This window comes from Mus caroli, chromosome 18, assembly GCF_900094665.2.
Source record: "Mus caroli chromosome 18, CAROLI_EIJ_v1.1, whole genome shotgun sequence".
NCBI lineage: Eukaryota > Metazoa > Chordata > Mammalia > Rodentia > Muridae > Mus > Mus caroli.
In genome coordinates this window covers 33,892,301-33,919,930 of record NC_034587.1, presented here as the reverse complement: position 1 = coordinate 33,919,930, position 27,630 = coordinate 33,892,301, and the positions used below count along the sequence as shown (strand labels likewise).

General features: G+C 36.7%; 1 protein-coding gene across 6 annotated transcripts in view; it reads right to left on the bottom strand.

The window, feature by feature from the left end:
* LOC110285020 (ankyrin repeat and KH domain-containing protein 1) overlaps window positions 1–27,630 on the bottom strand; it is a 106,409-nt gene that overhangs the window by 11,699 nt on the left and 67,080 nt on the right. For 5 of the 6 annotated variants that reach the window (XM_021151052.2, XM_021151053.2, XM_021151056.2 and 2 more), the window contains 15 exons: window positions 22,159–22,304; window positions 21,867–21,978; window positions 21,476–21,621; window positions 19,956–20,098; window positions 19,520–19,733; window positions 15,903–16,078; window positions 15,578–15,740; window positions 13,898–13,993; window positions 12,999–13,115; window positions 11,606–11,774; window positions 9,961–10,414; window positions 9,442–9,576; window positions 7,612–7,761; window positions 5,702–7,317; window positions 412–585 (listed from right to left, as the gene is read on the bottom strand). In XM_021151052.2, the coding sequence (XP_021006711.1) occupies window positions 412–585; window positions 5,702–7,317; window positions 7,612–7,761; window positions 9,442–9,576; window positions 9,961–10,414; window positions 11,606–11,774; window positions 12,999–13,115; window positions 13,898–13,993; window positions 15,578–15,740; window positions 15,903–16,078; window positions 19,520–19,733; window positions 19,956–20,098; window positions 21,476–21,621; window positions 21,867–21,978; window positions 22,159–22,304 (4,011 nt within the window). Of the gene's footprint in view, window positions 1–411; window positions 586–5,701; window positions 7,318–7,611; window positions 7,762–9,441; window positions 9,577–9,960; window positions 10,415–11,605; window positions 11,775–12,998; window positions 13,116–13,897; window positions 13,994–15,577; window positions 15,741–15,902; window positions 16,079–19,519; window positions 19,734–19,955; window positions 20,099–21,475; window positions 21,624–21,866; window positions 21,979–22,158; window positions 22,305–27,630 lie in introns of those variants that run through there. The other variant, XM_029472079.1, reaches the window with a different exon arrangement.

The following is a 27,630-nucleotide window of genomic DNA, read 5'->3' as shown; positions in this document are numbered from 1 at the left end:
AACAAGGTGGTGGGGGGAAAAAAAAAAAAAAAATATATATATATATATATAAATGACATCAAATAATTTACATGTTCTAAATATTGAAATAAGTGAAAACAAAGGACAATAATACATTCATAAAATACAAAAATAAGTGTGAAATCATACCAGAATGACCACCTACAGTCAACTTCTTTTCAAAGTTGAGAAATTTCACAACACTGCCCTTACAGGGGCCTTTTGTAAACTACAAAGTATATTACCAATTCTTGATCCAAAGTCCCAATGGAACATTTTTGGTTTGATCATATATAAAACATGGGTATCTGCATAATGCTTATTTTACTAAAACACTACATTGTACCCTGAAACAAATGGCTTAACAACTTATTCAAGATTCTTTGGAAAGAGTTTCTCTAGTATTCCTACATGTGTTTGAGGCGCTTGTCCAAGGGTGGGGAGAAAAATGTTGTCTGTTGAAACTAGGAGTGCCGACAGGTGCTGGCCCTTGCAGAAAAACTCTCGTCCCTGGTATGCCAGAGAAACTTGTCAGAGGAGCAGCAGCAGATGCGGAGTTGCTTGATGGGTCAATAGATGGCAACCCTGAAATAAAACAGGTCCAAGATATCTAGTTAGTAAAGGGTTTAAAACAGGAAAACATTTATTAATATTTGTTTTCAAGATAAAGAAGCATATAGTTTATTTTTCATAAATCAAGAGAAAATGTATGTGATACTTTATTGCCAAAACCAATCTTTTAAAATTAGAAGAATATCACCCAATATCTCTATAGGAAAGTGAGCACAACGTTTAAAAATGGAAGCCATCTGAAGTATGTCCTAGATAAATTTTCAGGCTTTTGTTATTGAATGAAACATAAAATGAGACCATATTGTATCTGTGTACCTGCTATTTGCCCAATAAGGTCTCCATCTCTTTTGAGGAAAACCTTTAAGTGTTGCTAGTAATTTACAAAGCTATCGCAATTTCCAATGAAGGTAAACAAGAAAAATTAGCAATGTTTCTTTCTTCACAAAAAAAGAAAAAAGTCTACTAGAATAACATTAATTTCAGTATTTTCATAAATAAAAACTGCAAACTATATCAAGCTTCTATTAGTTTGTATAAATCTCAATTTAGCACTTTTCTTAAATTCCACTGATTTTCCTAATAAGTACTAAGAATATGAGACGATGTTTTAGAAAAATATGGATAAGTACTCATTTCTGGGCCATAAGTACTTTTTGTTTTTAAGGTTTTTTTTTTTTTTAATGTGCATACCACATAAATATGAGGAGACCATGAATTCGCAAGTTGGGTCTCACAGTCTACCATGTGTTTTCTGGGGATTAAGTTTAGGCATAGTGGTGACGGGCCATCTCCCATCAAAGAAGTAGGTATACCCATGTCCGACTTTATACTTAATAGTTTAAAAAAATTTAAATTTATTTTATTTATATATATTAATCTTTTGCCTACATGTATGTATGCTTCCTAGTGCCCTCCGAGGTCATTGAGTGTGGTGGCACACACTTTAGTTCTGGCCCTAGGTAGTCTGAAGCAGGTGGCTCTCTGTAAGTTCCAGATGAGTCATAATTATAGATGTGAGACACAGTCTCAAAAAAAAAAAAAAGGGAGCTGGGCGATGGTGGCGCACACCTTTAATCCCAGCACTTGGAAGGCAGAGGCAGCCGGATTTCTGAGTTTGAGGCCAGCCGGGTCTACAGAGTGAGTTCCAGGACAGCCAGGGTTACACAGAGAAACTGTCTCGGGGGAGGGGGGAAGGGAAAATGTTGAATCTGAAACTGGAGTTACAGGTGGCTGGCTGTAAGCAGCTATGGATGGAGCAATAATAATTCTAAACTGTCTGCTGAGCCTTTTTTTTGTGAATGGTCTGGATGGAACTCACTATATAGACCAGAGTAACCTTGAACTCTACCTGCCTCTGCCTCCCAGGTGTGTTATACTTACAGACATATGCCCTCATGCCCAGCCAAAAAAACTTATCAAAATAAAAACTTATCAAAAATAATCTTGCCAGGCAGTGATGGTGCACGCCTTTAATCCCAGCATTCAGGAGGCAAGGACAGGTGGATCTCTGAGTTCAAGGCCTGCCTGTCCACAGAGTAAAGCACCAGGACAGCCAGAGCTGCAGAAAAACCCTGTCTCAAAAAACACAAAAACAAAACAAAACAAACACAAACAAACCTTAAAAAGATACTTTTAAACAATATGATTTCTCCATTATTAAGGAAAATACCTTTGGTATGTAATGCATATGTCCATTTAAAAAGTATTAAATTGGGGGTGGATTAATGGCTCAATTGTTAAAACACCTGCTGTATGATCAAGAATATCTGAATTTGATCCCAAGTACCCAGGCTCAGTTGTATGCACACAATAACCCTAGACTGGGAAGGCAGAATTAGGAGGAGCACAGGGGGTTGCTGGCTAGCCAAGTTCATCAAGGTTCAGTCAGAGATCCTGTCTCAAAAAATAAGGATAGAGAAGGACTGGTGATATGGGTCAGCAGTCAAAGGCCTTGCCATCAAGCCTAATGATCTGAGTTTTTAATCTCAGGAACCTATGTTGGGGAAAGAAAGCTAACTCCTGCAAGATGTCTTTTAACCTCCACATTGTGCTCTATTAAATGTCTATATGCAGACATATATCACATACATCACACACACACACACACACACACACACACACAAAATTATAAAATATATGTAAGGTGGAGAAGGACAGAAGAGATGAAAGAACAGAACTCTGCTGTTCTTTCAGGACCCGAGTTTGGTCCCCAGTGTGTCTGGTGGCTCATAACTGATTGTGACTCTAGCACCGGGGAATCTGACACTCTTCTTACCTGAGAACAGCGGCGTGCAGGCACATAAGTACACATGCACACATAAATAAAAAATAAAAGAATAGCTGAAGAGTCACTGAGGAGGACATCTGACATTTATCCCCAGCCTCCCGGGGTATGTGCATACACTGCCCCCCCCCCCCAATCTTCTCCCCATAAGGAAAGTCAAAGAAAAATATTTTCTATCACTAACACTGAGTTTTTCTTTCACACTAGGAATTCTGAAAATTTCTACTAGATTCCCAAATTGAAGTCATAATAGATGGTTACCTCAGAAAATTTTAAAAAAGTACACAATAGTCTTACAAAGCTGTATTTCTATTTGAAAAATAACAGTTATGTTTTGCTGAAAAGACAAGTAAATCTAAACATATCTGAAATAAAATTTAAGGCTATACCATATCCAGAACAACATAAATTAGTATTGTACAACTAGCAAAAGGGTGCCATGGGCTAAAGAGCAGTTTTGCAATAGGAAGAGAAATATTGAGCAGCAGCAGTGTTTCTTTCTTTACAATTATTTTTCATTATGTGTTTTTGTGTATCTGTGTATGTGCACCTGAATTCAGAAGAGTGCTTCAGATCTTTTGGAGCTGGAATTACTATAGGCAGTTGTGAGGCACATGATATGTGTGTTGGGAACTTAGACCAGGGCCTCTGGAAGAGCAGCAATTGCTCTTAACAGATGATACATCTCCCAAGGCCTCAACAGTGAGCAGTGTTTCTTTTCTTTTTAAAATGATTTACTTATCTTTATTGTGTTTTTTAAAATTAGTTTTTCAATTTTTTTAGGTTTATGGGTGTTCTATCTGTATGTTTGCATATGCGTGCCTAGTGCCTGTAAAAGCCAGAAAAGAGTGTTGGATCCACTGACACTGGAATTGTAGACAGTTGTGAGCTACTGCTACTTGGGAGGTAAAAATTGAACCCTGAGTCCTCTGTAAAAACAACCAGTGCTTTTAACAGCTCTCTCTAACACCCACATTTTCAATTAAGACAGATCTTGCTATGTAGTTCAGATTAGCCTGGAACGTGTGATTCCCTCTATTTCAGCCTCCTAAGTACTGCAATTACAGATGTATGCTACTCTATTTAGCTCTCAAATGATGTTATTTTCCCCCCATGTTCTGAATTTCAGACACATAAGAATTTCTTATTTTTCAGTATAGCACATATTAGACTAAAATTTTGCTCTTATTCTCCGCAAAGTAGACTTCCTCTTTCAAATATCTTCAAACCAAAATTGGTTTCCAGTCTATATTTTTTCTAATTTTTCAGCAAATAATTGTTATTTTTTCTTTGACAATTTTATATATATATGTGTGTGTATATATATATAATATTCCGATTACTTTCTCCTGTGACAATCATTTATTTCACTATTACCTCTGCCAGTCTTCCTTCTTCTTTACAAATCTTTCCCATATTCACAGGGTTTTGTTTAGGGTCCTAAAGAATTTTAAAAATGCCATCTGTATGACCCTGCATTTGGAACCATCTGAGCCTGATAGGCTCACCAGTGGGTACAACTGGATACTATGCCTACCCCTCTCTTAGAATCTGTTGGTTGCCAATAGAGAGAAGTAAGTGTAAGGAGCTCTGAGAGCTCCTTCTCTACTCATAGGAGCATCTAATTTTTAAGTTAGGAAGTCAAAGCCAGACACAGTGGTTAATGCCTGTAATTTCAGCACTCTATGGCTGATATAGTAATACTACTACAAGTTTAAGGCCAGTGTGATTACACAATGAGACCTTGTCTCCAAAAAAAAAATCTATTAAGAGTAAGCACATGGGCTCTCTGGAGAGATGGCTCAGTGGTTAAGAGCACTGACTGCTCTTCCAGAAGTTCTGAGTTCAATTCCCAGCAACCAATGGTGGCTCAAACCATCTGTAATGGCCCTCTTCTGATGTGTCCAAACAAATAAATAAATATTAAAAAAAAGTTGTTTCATGAAAAAAAAAAGTCAGCACATGACCAGAATCTCTTTTAAGCAGCTTCATCTAATGGAAGTGCCATTGAGCACCATTAATGTAATAGAAAGTACTATGAACGATGGAGCGGTACCCAAACAGTATGCAGTTCTAACGTTTTCAGTCAGAGAAACAAATAATCACTATATTTTTAAAAAGTCTATTTGAATTTGTACTTGAGGAATAGTTGCAGGCATAAATGTGGTGGTAACTTGTCCACTAGTGACAGATGAGGAAGACACAGAACTACCAGTGCTTGTCACAGAGGAAATCACTGTTGCTGGAGGACTGGTCTTAGGCACACAAGCAAACAACTGCTTTCTGACTGATGAAGGAGTCCGGAATTAGTCATACATAGTTGCTGACTGGCAGCAACTACAGAAGAAACAGTGATAGGACAACCGGCAGTAGCCAGTCCAGAATTATGCCATGAATCCTTTTTTTCTTTTTCTTTTCTTTTTTTTTTTTTTTGGGGGGGGGGGTTCAGGACAGGGTTTCTCTGTGTAGCCCTGGCTGTCCTGAAACTCACTCTGTGGACCAGTTGGCCTCGAACTCAGAAATCTGAAGCCTCTGCCTTGAAAGTGTTGGGATTAAAGGCATGCGCCACCACTGCCTGACGCCATGAATTCTTTTTATTATGACATCAACTTCCAAAAACGTGGATCAATATAAGGTATAACAGTATGCCTTACTGTTAGGTACAGAATAAATAGCTTATTTTATGTAATTTACATATAGCAATTTTTGCATTTAAGCAGCATTAATTAAAAGGCATTATTTCTGCAAGGTTAGACTGTATTAGGTACAAAATAAGTGCCTATTAGCTTGAAAGGTAAGTTTTGACAGCCCCATATTTAGCTACAATAATACTTAATGACTTACCAACTGGACTAGTGGAAACTCTCTGTGACGGTGGTCTGAAGCCAGGTGCTTTGGAGTTGTCAGGGTGCACATTTTCCAAGTGTCCAAGTACAGAGTTACTCAGGAAAGCTGACTGAACAGTGAAAGAGGCATCTGCAGCAACTCTTGAGGGCAGAGGTCCATCTCCCCACCCTTGGTTAGCTGGCACCTGACCACTATCAAAAAGACTACTGAAGTGATTAAAAAGTGTGGCTGGGCCAAATGTTGGTTGCAAAGACTTATTTGCTGGGTTTATGTGCATTTGAGAACCATTCATAATGTTCACAGCTGAGGAAAGCTGCACTGCAGCCGGTGGGCCTTGAGGTGGTGTTAAAGGAACTGGATTGGTAACAAAAATTGACTGAGGATCCTGGTGCATAGTTGCATTTGGTACCACTGAGTAAAAAGAACCTCTGGGCTGCATTCGATGAGAAACTCGAGGTGCCGGTACAGCTAACTGAGGTAAACTACCAGTGTCCCGATTATCAGCAGCAACCAATCTGGGTGATGCCAAAGTCAATGGAGCAGTTTCTGAGTTCGTGGCAAAAGGCATTGACACAGGACTTAAATCAGATGCCTTGGACGGCTGCCCCTCCTCTTGTGTATTACCCGGAGGAGGAGGAGGAGGAGGGGTACTGGATGGATGAGTCTCTGGAGCTCCTGAGGAGTTGCTGGCAGAGCTATTACAACTGTTAGCTGCTGGAGATGGTGTACATAGGTTTGTCAAGGGCTGGTCCTGTGTGGACACTTTCTCTTTGGGAGGCGGTATGACAGAGAAAGACTCCACCTTTTGTGAAGAAAGTGGTACTTGAGTAGGTGCAGGCATAAATGTGGTGGTAACGTGTCCACTAGTGATAGATGTGGAAGACACAGAAGGCAAGGAACTACTAGTGCTTGTCACAGAGGAAATCACTGTTGCTGGAGGACTGGTCTTAGGCACACAAGCAAACAACTGCTTTCTGACAGATGAAGGAGTCCGGGAATTAGTCATGCATAGTTGCTGACTGGCAGCAACTACAGAAGAGACAGTGATAGGACAACCAGCAGTAGCCAGTCCAGGAGATTCTGATGGTAAAACAGGCCCATTCTGATTAGGTAGACGGGCTGTATTATTATGCTTTGGAGAACTACTAGTATTGCCAGGATTCACAGGTCTCACGGGGAATGGTCCCCAGGTGTTAGGTGAAGGTGAGAAGGTTCCTCCAAATTGTGCCATAGGTAAGCGAGGATGCCGAATCTGTTGCATAGTTTGAGCAGCCAGGAGAGCAAAATGAGGATGAGGATAAGCTAAGGGAAGAGACACTGGGAAAGGAGAGCGTACATTTGTTGGCACATTCTTACTAAGTTTATTAGTGGGCTGGAACGTAGATAATGTTGTTGCTTGTGATGTTACAAGAGCTGGAGCACCCAAGGGAAATGCATTCTTGCTGGAAGTTGCTGTGGTGCCTACTCCAGATGAGAAGTTTGTATGAATGGACTTGGTGCTAGCAGGTGTCCTGATATGGTTTTTAGGAATCAAGTCTTCTAGTTCCTTTGCAGGATCTTGAATAAGTGCATTGATAAGTTGAACTGCGTATCTTGTTGATTCTGTACCACCCCTGGAAAATAAATGACATGAGACCAACAATATAAACAACAACAGCATACTTTTTTTTTAATCATTGAAAAAAAATTCTCATTCAATACATTTTGATTTGGTTTTATCTCTAGAAAATCTTATCAATCATATAAAAATGTTTTTTCTGGAGTTGAACCTAGGGCTTAATATATGCTAAGCAAGCAATTTATCATTGAGCTATATCCCAACTTTCAAATGAAATTCCGACTTAAAGTATTCCTCTTATAAAATTTTGATCCAGAACTAGTAATATATATGTTATTTTTAGAGTTACCTTATTGTAATCATTCTCTCTCCATTCTTATCTTTTTGTTTATCCACATCAATATGGGCACCAGTAACATCTTGTATTGCTGTAATGTTGCATCCTCCTCTTCCCATTATTCTGGACACCACTGAGGCTGGAACAGATAATTTCTTTGACCTAGAAAATGAAGGCTACCTATGAGTTTATGAAATCAAATGTCTTTAAATAATAAATATTGGAATATAAAATTAAACATGTCTAAGTATGTTGATGAAATTTTATATAATATTCTTGAACCTAAAATAATTAAATTCTTACTTTAGAAATTATTATATTAAATTTAGTTGAGGAAAATTAGATTACAAATTAGAATGCCATTTAAAACAAAAATCCTAAGCAGGGTGTGCTGTACAAGCCTGAGTTCAGCCTGGTTCTACATTGTGAGTTCTAGGGCAGTTGGGGCTACATACTGAGACCCTGTCTAAAAACAAACAAACAAACATCCTCTTTAGTGACTCATAATGTGAGCATTCTAATCTGCTTAAAAATATCACAAGTCGACTAATCTGCAACTAACATGCTTTCTCTTTCTAAACTACAAACAAAAATACATACTACTGGGTGAGGAATGGTGGTAGCACACACCTGTAGTCCCAGCACTGAGAGGCAGAGGCATTTGGATCTCAATGAAGGCCAACATGGTCTACATAGTTAGTGCCAGGTGACCCAGGGCCACACAGTAAAACCCTGTCTTAAAACTAAACACTGAGTAATATATGTTAGCTTGTAATTTTAAACCATGAATAGTTCATATTTAGCAATTTTTAAACATTCTCAAGTTTGGCCTACATAAAATGCCATTCATTAAAAAAGAAAAAAAATAAACAAACAACAAAAAAAGAAAAACGAGAAAAAAAAAACGAGAAAAAAAAATAAAAGAACAAAAAAATTTAAAAATTAAGAAAAAAAATGCCATTCAGTACTTTGTTATGTAAATTCTATGTATTGTTTCTAATTTTCTTTTATCATATTGTGTATTTAAGTATGGTATTGTACTTTTTAAAATTAATTACACACACACACACACACACACACACACACACACACACACACAGAGTTGCTGTCTTCAGATACATCAGAAAAGGGCATCAGATCTCATTACAGATGATTATGAGCTACCATATGGATGCTAGGAATTGAACTCAGGACCTTTGGAAGAGCAGTCAGTGCTCTTAACCACTAAGACATCTCTCCAGTTCCCAGTGTTGTACTTTATAATAAGGTTACATTCAAATTAATTAAACAGGTAACTATACCATAAAAGATAAAGAATTTTAAGTCAGGTATGGTGGTATGTATCTGTAATTCTAGTATTTGGACAGTGGAGACAAGTAGATAAGAAATTTAAGGTTAGCCAGGCGTGGTGGCGCACGCCTTTCATCCCAGCACTTGGGGGGCAGAGGCAGGTGAATTTCTGAGTTCGAGGCTCAGCCTGGTCTACAGAGTGAGTTCTAGGACAGCCAGGGCTACACAGAGAAACCCTGTCTCGAAAAAAACCAACCAAACAAAAAAAAAAACAAAAAAAAAGAAATTTAAGGTTAGACTTGGCTGTCTATCAAATTTAAGTTCAGCCTGGGCTGGATCAATGCTAAATAAACAAAACAAAGTAAAACAAAAAACCATTGTGGTGGCATACTGCTATAATCCCAACACGTGGGAGACAGAGGAGGAGGTCTGCCAAGCATTTTAGGACATCTTGGTTTACTGATTAGTTCTAGGCAGGCCAGGAATGCCTAATGAGACCCTGTTTGGAAGAAAGAAAAAAAAAAAGTAACAGATGGGATTAATTCTACTTACCTTCTAACAACTTCTTTCCACCCTTCTTCTCTTTTTTGACCCCTTTTAGGACTAGTGAGATTCAGTTTCATGGTTGGAGAACTTAATGGCAAAGATTTGTAGTTTGTTGACATGGAATTTACTTCACCATCAAGGCTGAGAAAATGCAATTATGGAGTTCAAAAATAAATAAAAATTCAAGAGATTACATAGATTAAGTTATAATGAAATATTTTTTGAAGTTTGATACATTAAATAATCAAGACAAGAAAATGAACAAAATAAGCAACCATCTATTTTAATATCAAATGGGTTATTCAATAAAATTAACAGTTAACTAAAATCAAAGCTTTAAACTAAGAATCTTATAAAATACCCAGTAATCTTACAATGAAAACATGGTTAAGAGGACAGAGACAACAGAGATAACATTAAGGAACTGTTTAATACAACTTGTACTTAGATAACATACTGTAAAATGTTATGCCAGGCATGAAATAAGAACAGTGAATAAAGAGTTAACAAAATAGACAACTTTACCGTGTCTGAGTCTTGGAAGTGGTGGTAACTGCCTTTTCCTCTTGAGAACTGACAACCGTGGAGCACCTCTTGTCACTGGTGGGATTCATATCCACAGGGAAACTGAACTCTTGGCTCTTCCCACCACTGCTGCTCTCACTGTTGCAGTCTGTGCTATCTATGTTATCCGAGTCACTATTTCCACCTGCGCCGCCACCTCTAGGCTCTCCATTTATTTTATTTTTATCTGCTTTTTGTTGTGCTAAAGATATATGTGGCTCAGGTAAAATTAAATGCGCTGTGGGAGGGGACTCTTTTGTCTTATTCTTCTTATTTTTCCGATTGGTGCTGGGGGTTGTCACTACATTGGCTCTTTTTTTGCCAAATACATTTGTAAACGTGGTAGATGTAGCAGAGATTCCAATTGTAGTAGTGGTGGTTGCACTTGGAGGCTCTATGGGAATTTCTTGCTCCACTGAAATTATTTAAAAAAAAATTCACAATGAGGGCCAAATATGTCAAAACAAATAATGATAGAATATATGTAATAATTCATAATTAATCAATATGTTGGATCATATTTTCCTTTTCACTAAAAAAATATTTATTGTTGTTAGAGAATTCTGATATATTTGTGTAAAATATATACCATTAATATCTTTTTAAAAAAATGTTTTATTTATTTATTCTTATTTTATGTGCATTGATGTTTTGCCTACAATTATATCTGTGTGAGGGTGTTGGATTCCCTGGAACTGGAGTTGCAGATGTTGTGAGCTGCCATGTGTGTGGTGGGAATGGGATAGGAGCTCTCAGAAGAACAGCCAGAGCTCTTAAACACAAAGCTCTCTCTCCAGCCCTACCATTAGTATTCTGAAGATTGATAATACAAGTCCTATGAACTATTAAAGAACCACAATATACTTTGATTCCAGGAAAAATATGGAATAGTATTAAGGAACTAGAATTCAAGAGATGCACAATTAATTTGTCTACTAAATACCTCTACTGACAAGTATACCCTCCATGGTTTTAAGCCTTAACCTTAGCTAAGAATTCACTGAGGAATTATTCTAGTCAGGAAAGTTAGAAGTAGAGGAGAACCTGAAGAGAAACTGGTAAACCTTTTACTATACTTGTTTAATATATACAAGGTGTTTTACAGGAAAACTTAAATTATACTCCATGAAGCTGGGCAGTGGTAGCACATACACACACCTTTAATCCCAGAAGCAGAGGCAGGTGGATCTCTATGAGTTCCAGGACAGCCTGGGTTACAGAAAGAAATCCTGTCTTGAAACAAAGAAACAAAATAAATAAATAAATAAATAAAACACTCCACGTTTTCAAATCATGCTTGCCTTTATCTTCCCATTTTCTCTATTAGTTTATACTGTAAAGCACTTAGCATTATAACTATAAAAGCCAACTATCAATTTCAGATTAAAGTAATGAAATCTTTAACAGGAATGTACCCCCAAAATGCTAATTTAAACTTTACTTATTATTTAATTTAGAAATAGGGACTTTTTATGTAGCTAGCCTGGTCTTGAATTCACGGCAATTGCCCTGTCTCAGCACCCTATGTGATGGGATTACAGGTTTACTCTACTGTGTTTACTAACAGAGGATAATTTTATACATAATTCATGAGTCAATTTTTTACCATCTTCATCATTCTCTTCATCTTCACCCTCTGGTTGTTCTGAATTCTCTTTAGGTTTGTTCTCCTCATCTTCCTGTTTCCTTTTCTGTTCCTCTTTTTTCTTTTTCCTCTTTTCTTTTCTCTTTTCTCTTTTAGCCGCAAGAGCTTGCTTTCTGCTCTCTTCTCTTGACTGTAAATAAAATATATCATTTAATTTAATAATATGAAAACATTTTTTTGTTTTGTTTTTTTTGGAGACAGGGTTTCTCTGTTTCTAGCTGGCCTCGAACTCAGAAGTCCGCCTGCCTCTGCCTCCCAAGTGCTGGGATTAAAGGCATGCACCACCATTGCCCGGCTAAAAACATTTTTTATATTTGTTTTGTGTATGGGTGTTTTGCCTGAGTATGTACCATTGGCCTGAGGAGGGATCCTTTAGAATTAGAGTTATGGATGGTTGTAAGCCACCAATGTAAAGGCTGGGAACTGCACCCCAGTTCTCTGCATGTGCAACACAAGTGCTCTTAAAGCTAAGCCATCTCTCCAGCCCCAATAATGTAGTAACTGAAAACATTAAATGACATATTTGTCCTTTATTTCCCATGGATGCCAATCTCAAATAAAATTTTAAAAGCAAAACAAAATAAAACAAAAACAAATTTCGTGTCAAAATTAAATATAGTTCAAATAATCATAAATGATGTAAAAAAAAACGACATATAGGATACCAGAACCAGATATATATTATCTGATAAGGTATATGTATACATAAGATATACAGATATCTATTATTATTCACTAATGATCAAATAACCTAATTGAAAAATGAACCATCAGGCTAGGGTTAACAGCTCAGTGGTAGAATGTTTGCTAAGCCTGGGGCAGTGGCAGACAAGACATCAAATCAGAGTAGATGTGATGGTATATACCTATAATTCCAGAGCTCAAGGCAAGCCCAAATAGCACAGCGAAATCCTACCTTCAACTAAACTACTAAATAAAAACTAAATTGCTAAGTTAAATTTTAAAATAAATAAAATCGGGCCGGAGAGATGGCTCAGTGGTTAAAGCACTGACTGCTCTTCCAGATCTCCTAAGTTCAAATCCCACCAACATAGTGGCTTACAACCAATCTGTAATGAGATCTGATGCTCTCTTCTGGTGTGTCTGTCTGAAGACAGTTACAGTGTACTCATATACATAAAATAAACAAATCTTAAAAACAAAATAAAAAACCTTTTCCTATTATCTTACACATCCTAGACAGTGCTGTGGAACAAAGCTATGGTTTCCCTAAATACCCAAAGAAACTCTAACAATTACCTTTTAATCATATTTTGCTAAAGACTACTATTTATACAGACAACAAATTACTCTAGTTTTGATTTCTAACTGGGAGCTCATTCTACCCCCTCACCTTTTCTAGATCCAGCTCTTTTAGGAGAATGCTTGCATTTTTATTTGCTTCTGCAGCCTGCTGATCTTTAGCCTTCACAATCGTCTCAACACATTGGTGACACTTCTTCAGCAGTTCCTGCAGAGAGGGCAAAGCACAATTAGATAAGCACAAACGAATTTATAATAAAGGGTCCAATATAAGCAGACCTGAATAGAAAGGTCCATAAGTCAAACCTCCAACAACTAGAAATTGGCCAAATCAAATTAAACCTTGAGTTCAGTTCTGTATCAATCATTCATAACAATGAGAACACCTTTAAAAAGAAAAAAAAAATGTTTGAGACAGCAGCTCAGTCCAAACTAGCTTTCAACCCACTAAACTGCTGTAATTGTTAGTTGAGTTGTTGAACCTCCCCACTCTGAAGTCCAAGTGCTAGAAATACAGGTATGAAACTACAATGTGGCAAAAATAGGGTTTTGTTTTGAGGCAACATTTCCTTATGTGGCTGTCCTCAAACATCTAGAAATCCTGCCTCTGCCTCTCAGAATGATAAGTGTGCATCATCATGTAAGACAAAGGTTTCTTTCCACGACAGGGTTTCTTTGTGTATGCCTGCCTGGATGGTTGTTCTGGAACTCATTCTATAGTCCAGGATGGCTCTGCTTCTGCCTCCTCAGTGATGGTGTTAAAGGCACAGTGCAGCACCCCCCTCCCAACCCCGCCCCCCCGCCCAGCAAGACCCAAGTTCTTAATCTGTAGATGACAAAAAGAACAAGCTCTTTGTTTGGTGCTGGGACTGAACTCATGGCCTTTTTGCCACTGAATGCATGCCCAGTGGAAACAAGTCCCGAATTATACTTCTTGGCATAGAATGCCATAAGGAATAAAAATGTGCTTCAATAACATAGTAAACTTACCTTATCTGTAATTGTTGCTATGTATCTCATGCATTCTATATCAGATGGAAACTGACTGACTTCCTTCACCAAATATTGAACAACTTTTACATGACCCTAAAAAAAAAAAGCACAACAAAAAAACCCACAAAAGGGTCTTTTGAAATTTTATCCAGGTTTTAACAATTTAATGTGAAAAAATAGTATTTTAAAATAGATTACTAAGTTCATAATTAAAATTATGAAAATATTGACACTGTTCAGTTTTAAACAGAAAAAGATAAGAAGAACATGCTCAAGCATATATGGTAGTAGGCTGTCACAGTGGTACATTACATGCCTTTTAATCCCAGCATTCAAGAGGCAGGGACAGATGGGTGGATCTCTGTGACTGTGAAGCCAGCCTAGTCAACATAGTGAATTTCAAGACAGTAGGGCTACATAAAGATACCCTGTTTTAAATACAAAAGCAACTAAGCAAGCAAGCAAGCAAACAATATATGATAGGCAAGATACTAATTTTTCCATGTCCCACAGAAAATAGGAAAGCTATTTTCTTTCAATAGCTTTTTGTATAATAAAGCTAACAATAAGAAAAAATGGGGATTGTGAAATAAATCTCAGAATTAAGGGGGTCTAAGTCTGAAAACACCAATATTTTTAGATTTCAAAGCATTATTTGAATTTTACTATTGAATAAAGTGGTCTATTACATTTTCTCAGCTTTATGATTTTTTTAGCTAAAACACCTTCTTTCTTTTGTTGCTTTTTTTGAGACAGGGTTTCTCTGTATAAGCCTGGATATCCTGAAACTAACTCTGTAAACCAGGCTGGCCTTGAACTCACAGAGATCACACTACCTCTGCCTCCAGAGTGCTGGGGAAGGTGTGTACTACTACTGCTCAGCTGATAAAACACTTTCTAAATGCCTTTGCTGGGAACTGAATGCTAGGTAATAAAGTCTAAGCACATCTACTTTACCATCTGTATGTATCTATTGTTTTCCTTAAATTCCGTGTGTGTGTGTGTGTGTGTGTGTGTATGCATTTCTATATATGTATATGCATGTGACTAAGGGTGTAAGCATCAGGTCCTCTTGCATGCAGAGCAAGAATTTTTACTCACTGAGCTATCTCCATAGCCCCAAATTTTATGTTTTCAGTAATATGACATAATAGAAGCTAATCAAGATACCAAGTGAATTAAAACCAAAGCTAATTATAATGAACTACCAAATAACTCTTAAGTTTAGCCACAAAAGACCGGACAGACAGCAATGTTTTCTGTTTTGTTTTGTTTCAGATACAGACTCATAATCCCAGGTTGGCCAAGAACTCTGGATCTGTCTGCCTTCACCTACTCCTGAGTGCTAGGATTACAGAATGAGCCATTATGCTTGACAATAGTATTGTTTGCTTGTTTGCTTGTAAGTTTGTTTGTTTTAAAAGATGGTATCTCATTTTGTAGCTCTGTCTGCCCTGAATCGCATATAGAATAGGCTGGCCTTGAACTCAGAAATCCCCCTGCTTCTGCTTTCCTGAGTGCTGGGATTAAAGATATGTTTCCCATGTCCAGAAATAATTGACTTTTATATACAGATATACTTAATTCCACACTATCAGTTTATATTCTGCACATGGTTTTAACTTAGAATTGTTTTAAAATTATTAAATGTTCTCTTTTCCCTATATGTCATATTACCTTGCGAAATGCTGACATAAGAGGTGTGATTTTTCGGTTGTCTGCTGCATCCACGTCAGCACCTGCTTGCACTAGCAATTGTACTACATCAAAATGACCACCATTGGATGCCAGCCAAAGTGGTGTATTTCCCTTCTTGTTACGAACATCAATATGTGCTCCCCTACAAACAAAAACAATATCAACAGTCTGTTTGCTATAAGAGGCTGACATTTTTATAGTGTTCTTTACCATGCAATAATTGTTTTTTGAAATGTTAAAGTTACTTTTAAAAAAAGAGTGAAAGGGACCATTGGAGTTCTACATATAACAGAAATTTACCTACCTGTTAATCAGGAGCTCACAGAATTTGTAGTGGCCTTTGTCTGCTGCTATGGTTAAAGCAGTGTCTCTTGAGGAAGGCACAGGAGGTGCATTAACATCTGCTCCTTTATCAAGGAGAACTCTTCCAACCTCTGCATAGCCTCCAGAAGCTGCTTCCATCAAGGGAGTAAGGCCAGTCTATTCAAACCAGTTAACAACAACAACAACAAAAAAAGCAATGAAATTATGTAATTTCTTAAAAAGATTAAACTAATTAATATTTAAGCAGATTATATTTCTGATTTTCGCCAGGCTTGGTGGTGCACGCCTTTAATCCCAGCACTTGGGAGGCAGAGGCAGGTGGATTTCTGAGTTCGAGGCCAGCTTGGTCCAGGACAGCCAGGGCTACACAGAGAAACCCTGCCTCAAATAAATAAATAAATAAATAAATAAATAAATAAATAAATAAATAAATAAATAAAACCAAAGCTCGGCAGTGGTGGTACACGCCTTTAGTCCCAGCACTTGGGAGGCAGAGGCATCTGGATTTCTGAGACGCCTTTAGTCCCAGCACTTGGGAGGCAGAGGCATCTGGATTTCTGAGTTCAAGGCCAGTCTGGTCTACAGAGTGATTTCCAGGACAGCAAGGGCTATACAGAGAAACCCTGTCTAGAAAAATAAAAAACAAACAAACAAACAAACAAAAAACAAAAGACAAAAAAAAAAAAAAAAAAAAAAACCAAAACCCCAAAAAACCCCAAATAACATTCTGTTTTCAGGCTGGAGAGATGGCTCAGTGTAAGAGCACTACTGCCCTTTTGAAGGTCATGAGTTCAAATCACAGCACTATCCATAATGAGATATGACTCCCTCTTCTGGGGTATCTGAAGACAGCTACAGTATATTTACATATAATAATAAATATTTTTTTTAAAAAAGCCTTCTGTTTTCAGTAGTACTAAATTAACTTCAGAGCTCATGTCATCCCAGTTATTGTGGAGGTGGATTAGTAGGATCAGGACCAGGAGCTCAAGGTAATCCATTCCTAGTCATAAAATTCTGTCTCAACAGCACTCTCCACCCAAATAAATAATTTTTACTAAGTAGCAGGTGAAATTGTTAGATTTACTGAGGCATGCCAGAGTACACTCACTCACAATCTTATGCAAGAAGAAAAGCAAAGCCAGGCATGGAAATACTTAAACTCAGTTCTCAGGATGTTGAGGCAGAAAGACAGTGTACGGGAACTAAAATGTCATACTCTTAGGATTCCAACATTATAGAAGCTGGGGCAAGAAGACTTCATGTTCAAGGCTAGTGTAATCTGTGTAAGTAGGGCTTCAAAGGGTTGAAGATGAGAGAATGAGCAAACTGACGGCAAAGGAGATCCTAATCCCCCCCTTGAGGGGGGCTATTTGTAGTTAACAGTTGCTAGAAGAGAAAAAATCCTTTTCCTCAGTGATGTAACTACTTGTAGGGAAAGTGCCCTTGCTCAAGCAAATAAACCATCCATCCATGTTCATGAAAAACATGTGTGTATGTGTACACGGGCACTGTTGAAATGGCTTAGTGGATAGAGGCACATGATGCCAAGCCTGGAAATCAACCTTAATTTGAATCTAATATCCACAGGGTAAAAGGAGAAAAACTAACACCCTCAAGTTACCCTTTGACTTCCACACATTGCCCTGGCATGCACTTGTATACACAGGAACATACACACAAAAACAACACAAATGTAATAAAAAATGCTTTAAAAAATAGGTCAGGAACTTGTTGGGAAGAAGGCATCAGGGTAGAGAACACAGTCAAGGCATGCACATATGTATGCATGAAAGTACAAAAGAATTAGCCCTCAATTTCTTTGTAACTATTAATTCTGGGCTTTTATTTTGGGGAAATGTGTGATTGCTGATGTAATAACCTACTATAGATTATTCTATATGTGTTGTGGGGGGGGGGGGATGCACACCATGGCACACATGTGGAAGTCAGAGGACTTTCCTTACACTGTGAGGGTTCTGAATCTCAGGTCATCAGGTTAAGAGATAAATATCCCACCCACTAAGTCATCTCTCTTGCCACCAAACTTTGTGTTTGAACCAGAGTTTCATGGTATTGCACTATATTTTAAGAATATAAACTGAGGGATTGAAAAGACAGCTCAGCAGTTAGGAGCTCTAGCTCTTTTGTAAATAACTGAAATTCAGTTCCTAGAAACCATATCATGGTTCACAACCACCTGTAACTCCAGTTTCAGGGACTCTAACATGCTCTTCTAGCCTCTGCAGTCACTAGATATGTACATGGTACACATACATGCAGACAAACATTCACTCACATAATTTTTTTAAAAACTAAAAGGCTGGGAGTAGTGGTACACACCTTTAATAGTAGTACTGAAGAGGCAGGACAGAGCCAGGATGATTTCTGTGGCCAGCCTGGTCTACAAAAAGAGCAAGTTCTAAGATAGCTACATAAAGAGGTCCCATCTCAAAAGAAAAAAAGAAAAAGATTAACTGTTAGACTGTTTAATCCCAGCACTTGGGAGGCAGAGGCAGGTAGATTTCTGTGTTCAAGGCCAGCTTGGTCTACAAAGTGAGTTCCAGGACAGCCAGGGCTACACAGAGAAACCCTGTCTCGAAAAACCAAAAAAAAAAAAAAAGAAAGAAAGAAAGAAAAAGAAAAAGAAAAAGATTAGCTGTTAGAATTGAGAGAGGGATGAAATTTCCACTCAACTTTTCCAATCTAAAATAATTTAAGGTTTCAGCTGTCATCTCATGTAAAGAATTTCCACCTACCAAGCCTGGTGGCACTCCCTTTTAATCCCAGCATTTAGGAGGTAGAAGCAAGTGAGTTCAAGGCCAGCCTGATCTACAAGGTGAGCCCAGGATAGCCATGGGCTCTGTTACACAGAAAACCCTGTCTCAAAACAAAACAAGCCAGGCAGTGGTGGCGCATGCCTTTAATCCCAGCACTTGGGAGGCAGAGGCAGCCGGATTTCTGAGTTCGAGGCCAGCCTGGTCTACAGGGTGAGTTCCAGGACAGCCAGGGCTATACAGAGAAACCCTGTCTTGAAAAACCAAAACCAAACCAAAACAAAACAATACAAAACAACAACAAAACCAACAAAAATAAAACAAAACACCCAAATCTTCTACCTACCCTATGTAAATACCTAGTAATTCAAGGTAAAGAAATTCAAAGTATGGATGTGCTATTTCTAAATTCCAAATAGTCATGAATCTTTCAGAATTTGTCATGGTTAACCAGATTTTAGCTGTCAAAAATTTTATAAGCCATGAACTTTTTTGTTTGTTTGTTTACAGCTTTTACCAATGGTAAGTATATGTCTTACTAAAGAAAAATTTTAGAGCTGGTGAGATGGCTTGGTGGTTAAGAGCACCGACTGCTCTCCCAGAGGGCATGAGTTCAAATCCCAGCAATCACATGGTGGCTCACAACCAAAAGCAAGAGGAAGAAATGGAAGAGGGGAAAAAAATGAAAAATTTAAAATGTTAACTGTTGCATCACCAGGAATATTTGGTTCCCTAAACTTGCATTGGAGATGAGTTGAAATGTCATATTTGTTTCTATAGAATTAAAACTGAAAAAGTTGACAAATTATAAAACTCTTACCTTTGCCCTGTGTTCAACATTGGCTTTGCGGTCCAAAAGCAAACTCACTACTTCTGCTCGACCCTGGAAACAGGCCAGGGTGAGAGCTGTGTTCCGGTTGGTCTCTATTTGTGCATTAATGTCTGAACCCATATCAAGCAGCAATTTCACTGCGGGAACATGTCCATTCATTGCAGCCAACATCAATGGAGAAATACCTAGTTTACTTCCAGTCCTAAGGAAGAAATGTGCTTAGAAAATTAGTATGTTGCCTTGTTTTTGTATTTTCTAAAAAGCAAAAAGCATGACAGATGAAAATGTCAGTAAAGAAAGATTTCTAATGTTTCTAAATGAAGAATAGCAAAAATCTCATAATTTAAAATGTAATTCCTACTAAAGACATTTAACTAAAAGTTAGAAACTCAGCAATCATGAATGATAAGTGAACAGGTGATACCTTGAATTAATTTCTGCCCCAGCATTAAGTAAAATCTTAATAATATTCACGTATCCTCCAGATGCAGCCAGACTCAGTGGTGTATAATCAGACACATTCCTATGTTCTTTATTGGCTCCTCGGGCCAGCAGCAAATCTACCACCTACAAAAGAAAATATGGGTAGAAAAACCAAGTTTACAGTAGTGCTCAACTTAAAATGAAGGAAATAACACCTTCAATTTTCTTGTCTAAATATCTGACATTTAGATATATTTTATTAGGCATTAAGTATTAAAATAGCAGCAGTAGATAAATGGATGCAATTTCATTTTTTGTGGTCATATTTGTTTTATAGCATGAAAGGGTCATGCTATACAGCCAAGGCTAGCCTGGAACTTACAATTCTCCTGTCTCAGCCTACTGAGTGTTAGAATTATAAATATGCATGTCCACAATGTCCAGCTGAATTTCATAACAAGAAACTGTGAGCTTGTGTGGCAGCTCATCCAGGTTCTCTGGAGGGTAAGTCAGAGGACTGTCTCAACTTTGAGACTACCCTCAGCTATATAAAAGACCTCAGCTCAAACAGAGAAATTCAGTGTTGTGCTCTGTATGGTGGCACGCAACTGTGTTGATATGCTTGTAAGGTGAAAGAAGGCAGATGGGGAAGTCAAAACCAGCCTTAGCTATAATGAGTTGAAGGCTAGCCTGGGCCTAAACCTACGCATGACCAGGCAGGAAAAAGAAATTCAGAGCTTCAAAATCCCAGTTATATTAAAATAAAACATTTTCCATTTGTCAATTAATGAGCAATGAATATGCATTTATACATGTTAATAAAGCTGTACGACTGAATGCTAATAAATGTAGAAATAAAGATAATTGGTAATTTGTCTTTATGGGTAAAACCATTCCTTGAAAAAGTGTGTGCTATTATTTCCATTATTTCCATACTTAATAAACATACTTCAATCCTCAGAAAGTCTATAGCAGCAGTTCCCAACATGTGGGTTTGTGATCCTTTTGGAGGTTGAAAAACCCTTTCATAGGAATCACATATCCGATATCAGAATTGATCCATACATAGTAGTAGCAATGTACAGTTATGAAGTAGCAATAAAATAATTTTATGGTTGGAGGTCACTACAACAACAGGACCTACATTCAAGGGTTACAGCATTAGGAAGGTTGAAAAGCACGGGTTTCTGAAGCTTTGTAAAGCACGTGTGGTTTACATGTAGATAAAATACTAAGCACACGGCTCAGCAGCTAAGAGAACCTTCTGCATGAGCATAGGACCGAACGTCAGTCATTCTCGGCACCCAAATCAAGCAGCTCATAACTATAACTTTATAGTTATAACTATAACTATAACTTCAGCTTTAGATCTCAACTCTTTGGGCTACATAAGCATCCACATGCATGTGCATACATATGTGTGTGTGCATTTTCTTTTAAATCCCAAAAAGTAGGAAGCACAAACATATCAAAAATATACAAGCAAAAAATATTTACAAAAGAAAACTAATGTTAACATACCTCCTGCCGTCCACCAGAACATGCCAAAGAAAGTGGAGTATCTTTAGTTCGTTCAGATTGTGCCTCTATATCTCCACCTTTATCCAAAAGGATTTCAACAACTCCAACATGCCCTGCTGTTGCCGCCAGGATCAGTGGGGTAAAACCTAAATTAGAAAATAAAAAATTCTAACAAACTTTCAGTTTTTACAGTTCGAGGCCAGCCTGGTCTACAGAGTGAATTCCAGGACAGCCAGGGCTACACAGAGAAACTGTCTTTAAAAAAAAAAAAAGCTTTATTTTTCATACACATAAACACATAGACATATATGAACTACTTATTCATAGTAAAAATTCTACAATTTTGAGAAGTATAAGTACTTAGATTTCATTTGTGAGTGATATTTCCTACCTTTTTTGTCTCTATGCTCAATTTTAGCATCCCGAGCAATGAGAACAGATACGAGTTCTTCATGACCACCTGCACAGGCCAGTGTTAAAGCTGTGTCATGATTGCTTTCCGTCTAAGGAGGAAAAAAAAAAAAAATATATATATATGTATATATATATATATATATATATATATATATATTTATACAAGAGTTCTCAATAAAACATATTTCTTTTCCTCATTAATGTACAATGACAATTTCCCTTTGATAATAAATTAGAACATGTAAAATAAATTTATAGAATCTGCTCACATGTGCATCAATGTCAACCGAAGGATACACAGGTGGAGTGGATGGGGTAACCATATTGCTTGGAGTCTGATAACTGGATTCAGGTGTAGGACATTCTGTGGTCTGAGAGGGATTGTTTGAACCAACAGGCACTCTGGTACTCACAGCTGAAAAATAATATTTATATTGCTGAATTCTACTTTAATGAATAATATTGTTTGTACATAGAAAAATATGTATAACAAATGTCCATTTGAGTAACATACTATAGTGAAATCACAAGCTTTGGAGTCAGAAGAACCTATATTGAATGACTTTCTGAACTCATGCAATTTAACTTATTTGAGCCTTAATTTATATATGTAGTAAGGATAATAACAATACCTGCCTTGAAAAGTTTTTGGGAAGATCACAAGGTAATAATTGTAACTGAGTACAAGGCCTGTTGTTAGTGGACATATAATAGATGGTGGCATTTTATACTACCAATAAGGAAGTATAAAATTTCACAATTTAAGGTTTTAGTCAGATATGGTGATCTATACTTGTAATCTCAGTACTCAAAAGTCTAAGGCAAGAGGATCCCAAGGTCAAGGCTAGAGTGGAACGCCCCTCAAAAAACAAACAACAACCAAAAAAGAATGTTTATCTTAATTTGCAAAACTTAGACACAAATATTCTGTAAACAATGACGAGGGGTGGGACAACAGGTCAGATAAATTCTCACATAAATAAACAGCAAGGAATGTTTCTGTTTAAATTCAGCATTTACCTCTTTTTGGGTCAGTCTCACTATATAGCCCTGGCTTTTCTGGAACTCCCTATGCAACCATGCTGGCCTTAAGCTCAAACACACCTGCTGGTATTAAAGGCATGAACCACTATGCCCAGCTACTATTTACTTTTAAGTTAGGTAAAAGCATATTTCTGAAAGTCAAATTACTTTAAAAATGAAATATAGATTTGAGATCTCAAAAATTTGTAGTTTGCAGTTTAGAATGGTGATACATGCCTATAATTCTAGTACGGGGGAGGGGGTAGAGAGGGGTGTAGGTGGGAAAGTCAGGAGTTCAAGGTCATCCCAAGCTACCAAGCAAATTCAAGGCCAAACCCAATGTGGTGTTTGAAAACAGTTGAACACTATGTCTGTAATATCTTTGTTTCACGGAGGATAGCGTTTCGACACACAAAGGGTTAAGTAGGACTAATCTTAAAAAGATGTTAATAATTTGTGAGATAATATATTTAAAAGACTTAACAGTACCTGGCACAACATAAATGCTCAATAAATGTAAAATGGGACATTTTACAATACTTTCAAGTATTACTATTCACTGTATTGGAAAATAAAACCATTAATGGTCAAGAAAGAAAAACTCAGAAAACATATATAACTAATAGTACAGTAAAAATTAAAATAATCTTCCACAATGGCAATAAACGTATAAAGAACTCAACCTAGTTTGTTTTTTGCTTTTTGTTTTTTATAATTTTCACTTTTTTTGAGACAAAGTCTCCTATAGTCCAGACTGGCCTCAAACTTGAAGTGTAGCCAAAGCTGGCCTTAAACTATTCATCCTCCCTCTTCCATCTTTCAAGTGTTGGGTGTGTGCCACTCCAGTTTAATTTAGAAGCTAAAATAACTCAGCAAAATTTAAGATGCATTGATTTGCTTCTACATAAGCCATACCTTCTCCTCCCTGCCAATATATAAAACATATTGGCAACATAAATTCCAACAACTTTATTCACCACAAAAGTAACATTTAATTATCCGGCTATAAATAGGAGTAATTATTTAAAGCTTTGAGACTTTTTGTCATTCAATGAAAGTGGCAGATAATGTTGTTACATTCCAAAATATCTTTATGTTCGGAAGACAGCTCCAAAACCCAACACCCTCCCCCCAACATACTAGATTATATAACACCTTAATGACTTATTTTTTCAGTGGTAGGTCTTATTTATTCCTGTTATCTCTTTTTTAGTAATTTTGAAAAGCAAGGTATTTTAAACTTTTTAAAAGTATTTGACTAGAGTAAAAAGCTAAAATGTGATGTTATGAAAGACTCCCTTATAGGACTTACTTAAAATATACACATTTCCTGTGTATTTAACAGCTCTATTACCCAAAACATGGTATGCTACATATCTAAGATATTTTCTCTGTAATAATGACAATCAGAACCATTCCATGGAAAGTGACTTTAATAGGATTAATTACAAATGAAAGTTATAAAGGTTGTATTATAAGAACATTATACTTTAGAACCATGACATTTTCATAAATTTTTAAAACATTTCCTATCTCTGAACAAAATGTCTCTTAAAATGACAGAAGCAGAAAACTACAACAAAAAAAATCAATATACAATTCAAATTAAAAATTTTACACTGTTCCAAAAGTAGGGCAATAGAAGAACCAGAAGACCTGACTTTTTATGAAACAAAGCAAAATTTTGTATGTAGTATGGAATAATAACAAATCTTAACATAAAATTTTATTGCTACTAGAGAGATAAAATATGTTGTAAGATTTTAATCACTTAATGGGTATGGTGATACTCATCTGTAATCACAGTACTTGGGAGATAGAACACAGACTATTAGGAGTTTAAGGCTAACCTAGACTACATGAGACCCTGTTTCCCCTACCCCCAACCAAAAACAGTCCCAGGGCTGGTCATACAAGTTTATAACCCAGCTGCTCCACAAGCCAAGGCAGGAAGATCACAAGTTCAAGGCCTGCCTAGTTATAGGCTGAATTCAAGGACTGAGCAACTGAGTAAAATCCTATCTCAAAACAATAAAAAACAAACTGGGCTGTGCTAAGAACATAGAAGGCTTCCCTAACATTTGTGACAAAATAGAAATGCTATGGCTATCTTTTGGTATGTCATAGTAATGATAAAACATCTAAGCTGGGTGGTGGTGGCACACTTTTAACCCCAGCACTTAAGCAGGTGGACCTCAGAGACCTATCTGCCTCTGCTTCTGTGGAAGAGGCCAGCCTGGTCTACAGAACAAGTTCCAGTACAGCCAGGGTTACACAGATAAACCCTGTCTTGAAAAACAAAACAAAAATTAAAGCCTAAAAGTAAAATATTAACAGTAGCGGTAACTATTATTTAGAATAGCTTATAAGTTCCCCCTCCAAATAAGAGGATCTCCAAATTCTAAAAAAACCAAAAAACCAACAACAACAAAAAAAACCTAAACATGTTATTTTATTTTTAATTACTGTATGTATGTTGTGTAACTGGAGTGGTTGATCTTTGTATATTTATATATGTGAGAAATAGGGTCACACTATGTAGCCCTGGCTGGCCTGGAACTCTTTATGTAGATAAGGTTGGCCTTAAATTTACACAGCCATCTGCTTTTGAGTCCTGAAAGCTAGGATTAAAGACATATGCCAAGTGATTATGAGTTACCGGACATGCGTGCTGGGAACTAAACTTGGGTCCTCTGGAAGGACAGTACTTAATCTCTAAGCCATCTCTCCAGGCCTAATTTTTTATTTTCAAACTTCACAATGATCACTGCAGTGTTACTTAAAATAAATATATTAAAACTGTGATTTTTACTTTTTAAGATTTATTTATTTTATGTATGTGTTGCTCTCTTCAGACATACCAGAAGAGGGCATCAGATCCCATTACAGATGGTTGTGAGCCACCATGTGGTTTCTGGGAATTGAACTCAGGACCTCTGGAAGAGCAGTCAGTGTTCTTAACTGCTGAGCCATCTCTCCAGCCCCCTTAAAACTGTAATATAAACAAGTGCATCAAGTGCCAACAGCAATTCTGTATTAGACACAAAACCATACTAACTCACATACATATCAAATTTTAACATAAAAACAAAACTGACTTATTCTAATAGTATTTAGATGTATTTTTAAGATAAGTGCAGAACTTTTATTAAAATCAAATGTATAATATGACAACTAAGGTTCATTTTCTTCTTCTTTTCCTTCTTTACAGACAGGGTCTCACTATGTAGCTCAGGCTGGCCTGGAACTCAGGGATCTGCCCTCCCTCTGCTTTGTGAGTTCCCAAACTTAAGGCCCACACCACCATGCCCAACTTCAACTAAGGTTCTTAAATATAGCTGGACTGAGTACAATTTTATACTAATTAGCAGCTCCCTATATTACTCCTCTTGCAGATGGATGTAGACTTATTAAAGAATGGTGAGAAGGAAATCCTGAGTCAGGAAAATGTATAGGGAGATACCCTCTACTTCCCTTCTCAAAGCTTTAGTGAAAAGCAGAATTGGAGGTAGGAAAATCTATTTTGTGGGAAGAGTTTAAACAGCCTAAGATGGTTTAAATAAGCTTGGTACATGGTTAGTGCTCCACAGATGATAAACTGATACTAATTTTAAACCAATCCTCTTCATATATTAATGAAATTTTATTGAATGCTTTCTACAGCTGTTCAATAGTCAAAGCAATTTGAATTTCTTTGGATTGATCTAAATTTCAGGAGTTTTTTTCAGTTTGTTTTTTAATCTAAGTATATTTTCCTTCCTTTCCTTTTTATTTAATTGAGACATATGGCCCAGAATGGCCTTGAACTTGTCATGTATTAAGGATGACTCTGAACTCCTGATCCTCCTGTGCCTACTTCCCAGGTACTAGGATTACTGGTGTCAACCAAGAAGGATTTTTTTTTGAATTTCAAGGAAGTATATAAATGGCTATTAAAACTAAAGAAAATTAACAAAATACAAATAAAATATTAGAAATAGAAGTTGTAATAACTGCTTCCATGAGCATATCACATATATTTTCATATAAATTTGATAAATATTTTAACTTTTAAGATCACTTTGCTCTTATAATAACTGATAAACGCTCAATGCTTTTAGAAGAGAGATATGAGGTAGCATATTCTTAATCAAGATTAAATATTCTGTTTAGGACTGTATAGAATTTGACATATCTAAGATTACATGCTATAGATGGGTTGAGTAAATGACATTAAGTTATGATATTAAGTTTATGTATAAACTTAATGACATAAGTTTTATATATATATAAACAATTCATTAATTATCATGAATATATTTTGAAAGTAGAACAGCAATAATGAGAAAACATTTTTAAAGAGGGAAATTTATATTCTCTATGGAGGGAAATTTATATTCCCTCTCTCTCTCTCTCTCTCTCTCTCTCTCTATATATATATATATATATATATATATATATATGTATGTATATGTTCCCAAGTGAAACTTTAAGATACATACTATTTTCCTTTCACTAATGAGAATAAATTGATATAGAATTAATTAATTAATTGTACCTATGGCTTGCTCCATGACCCTATGATACGCTTGAATGTTTTACAACTATAGTTATCTATAGTTAATCTTGTGTAATTTTTGTCACCATGAATTAAGAAGATCAGACTTGGGAAAAATAATTTTAAGTGAGACATGTCATAATCTTGAGCAGAGAATACAATTATCACCATGCATTCAAAA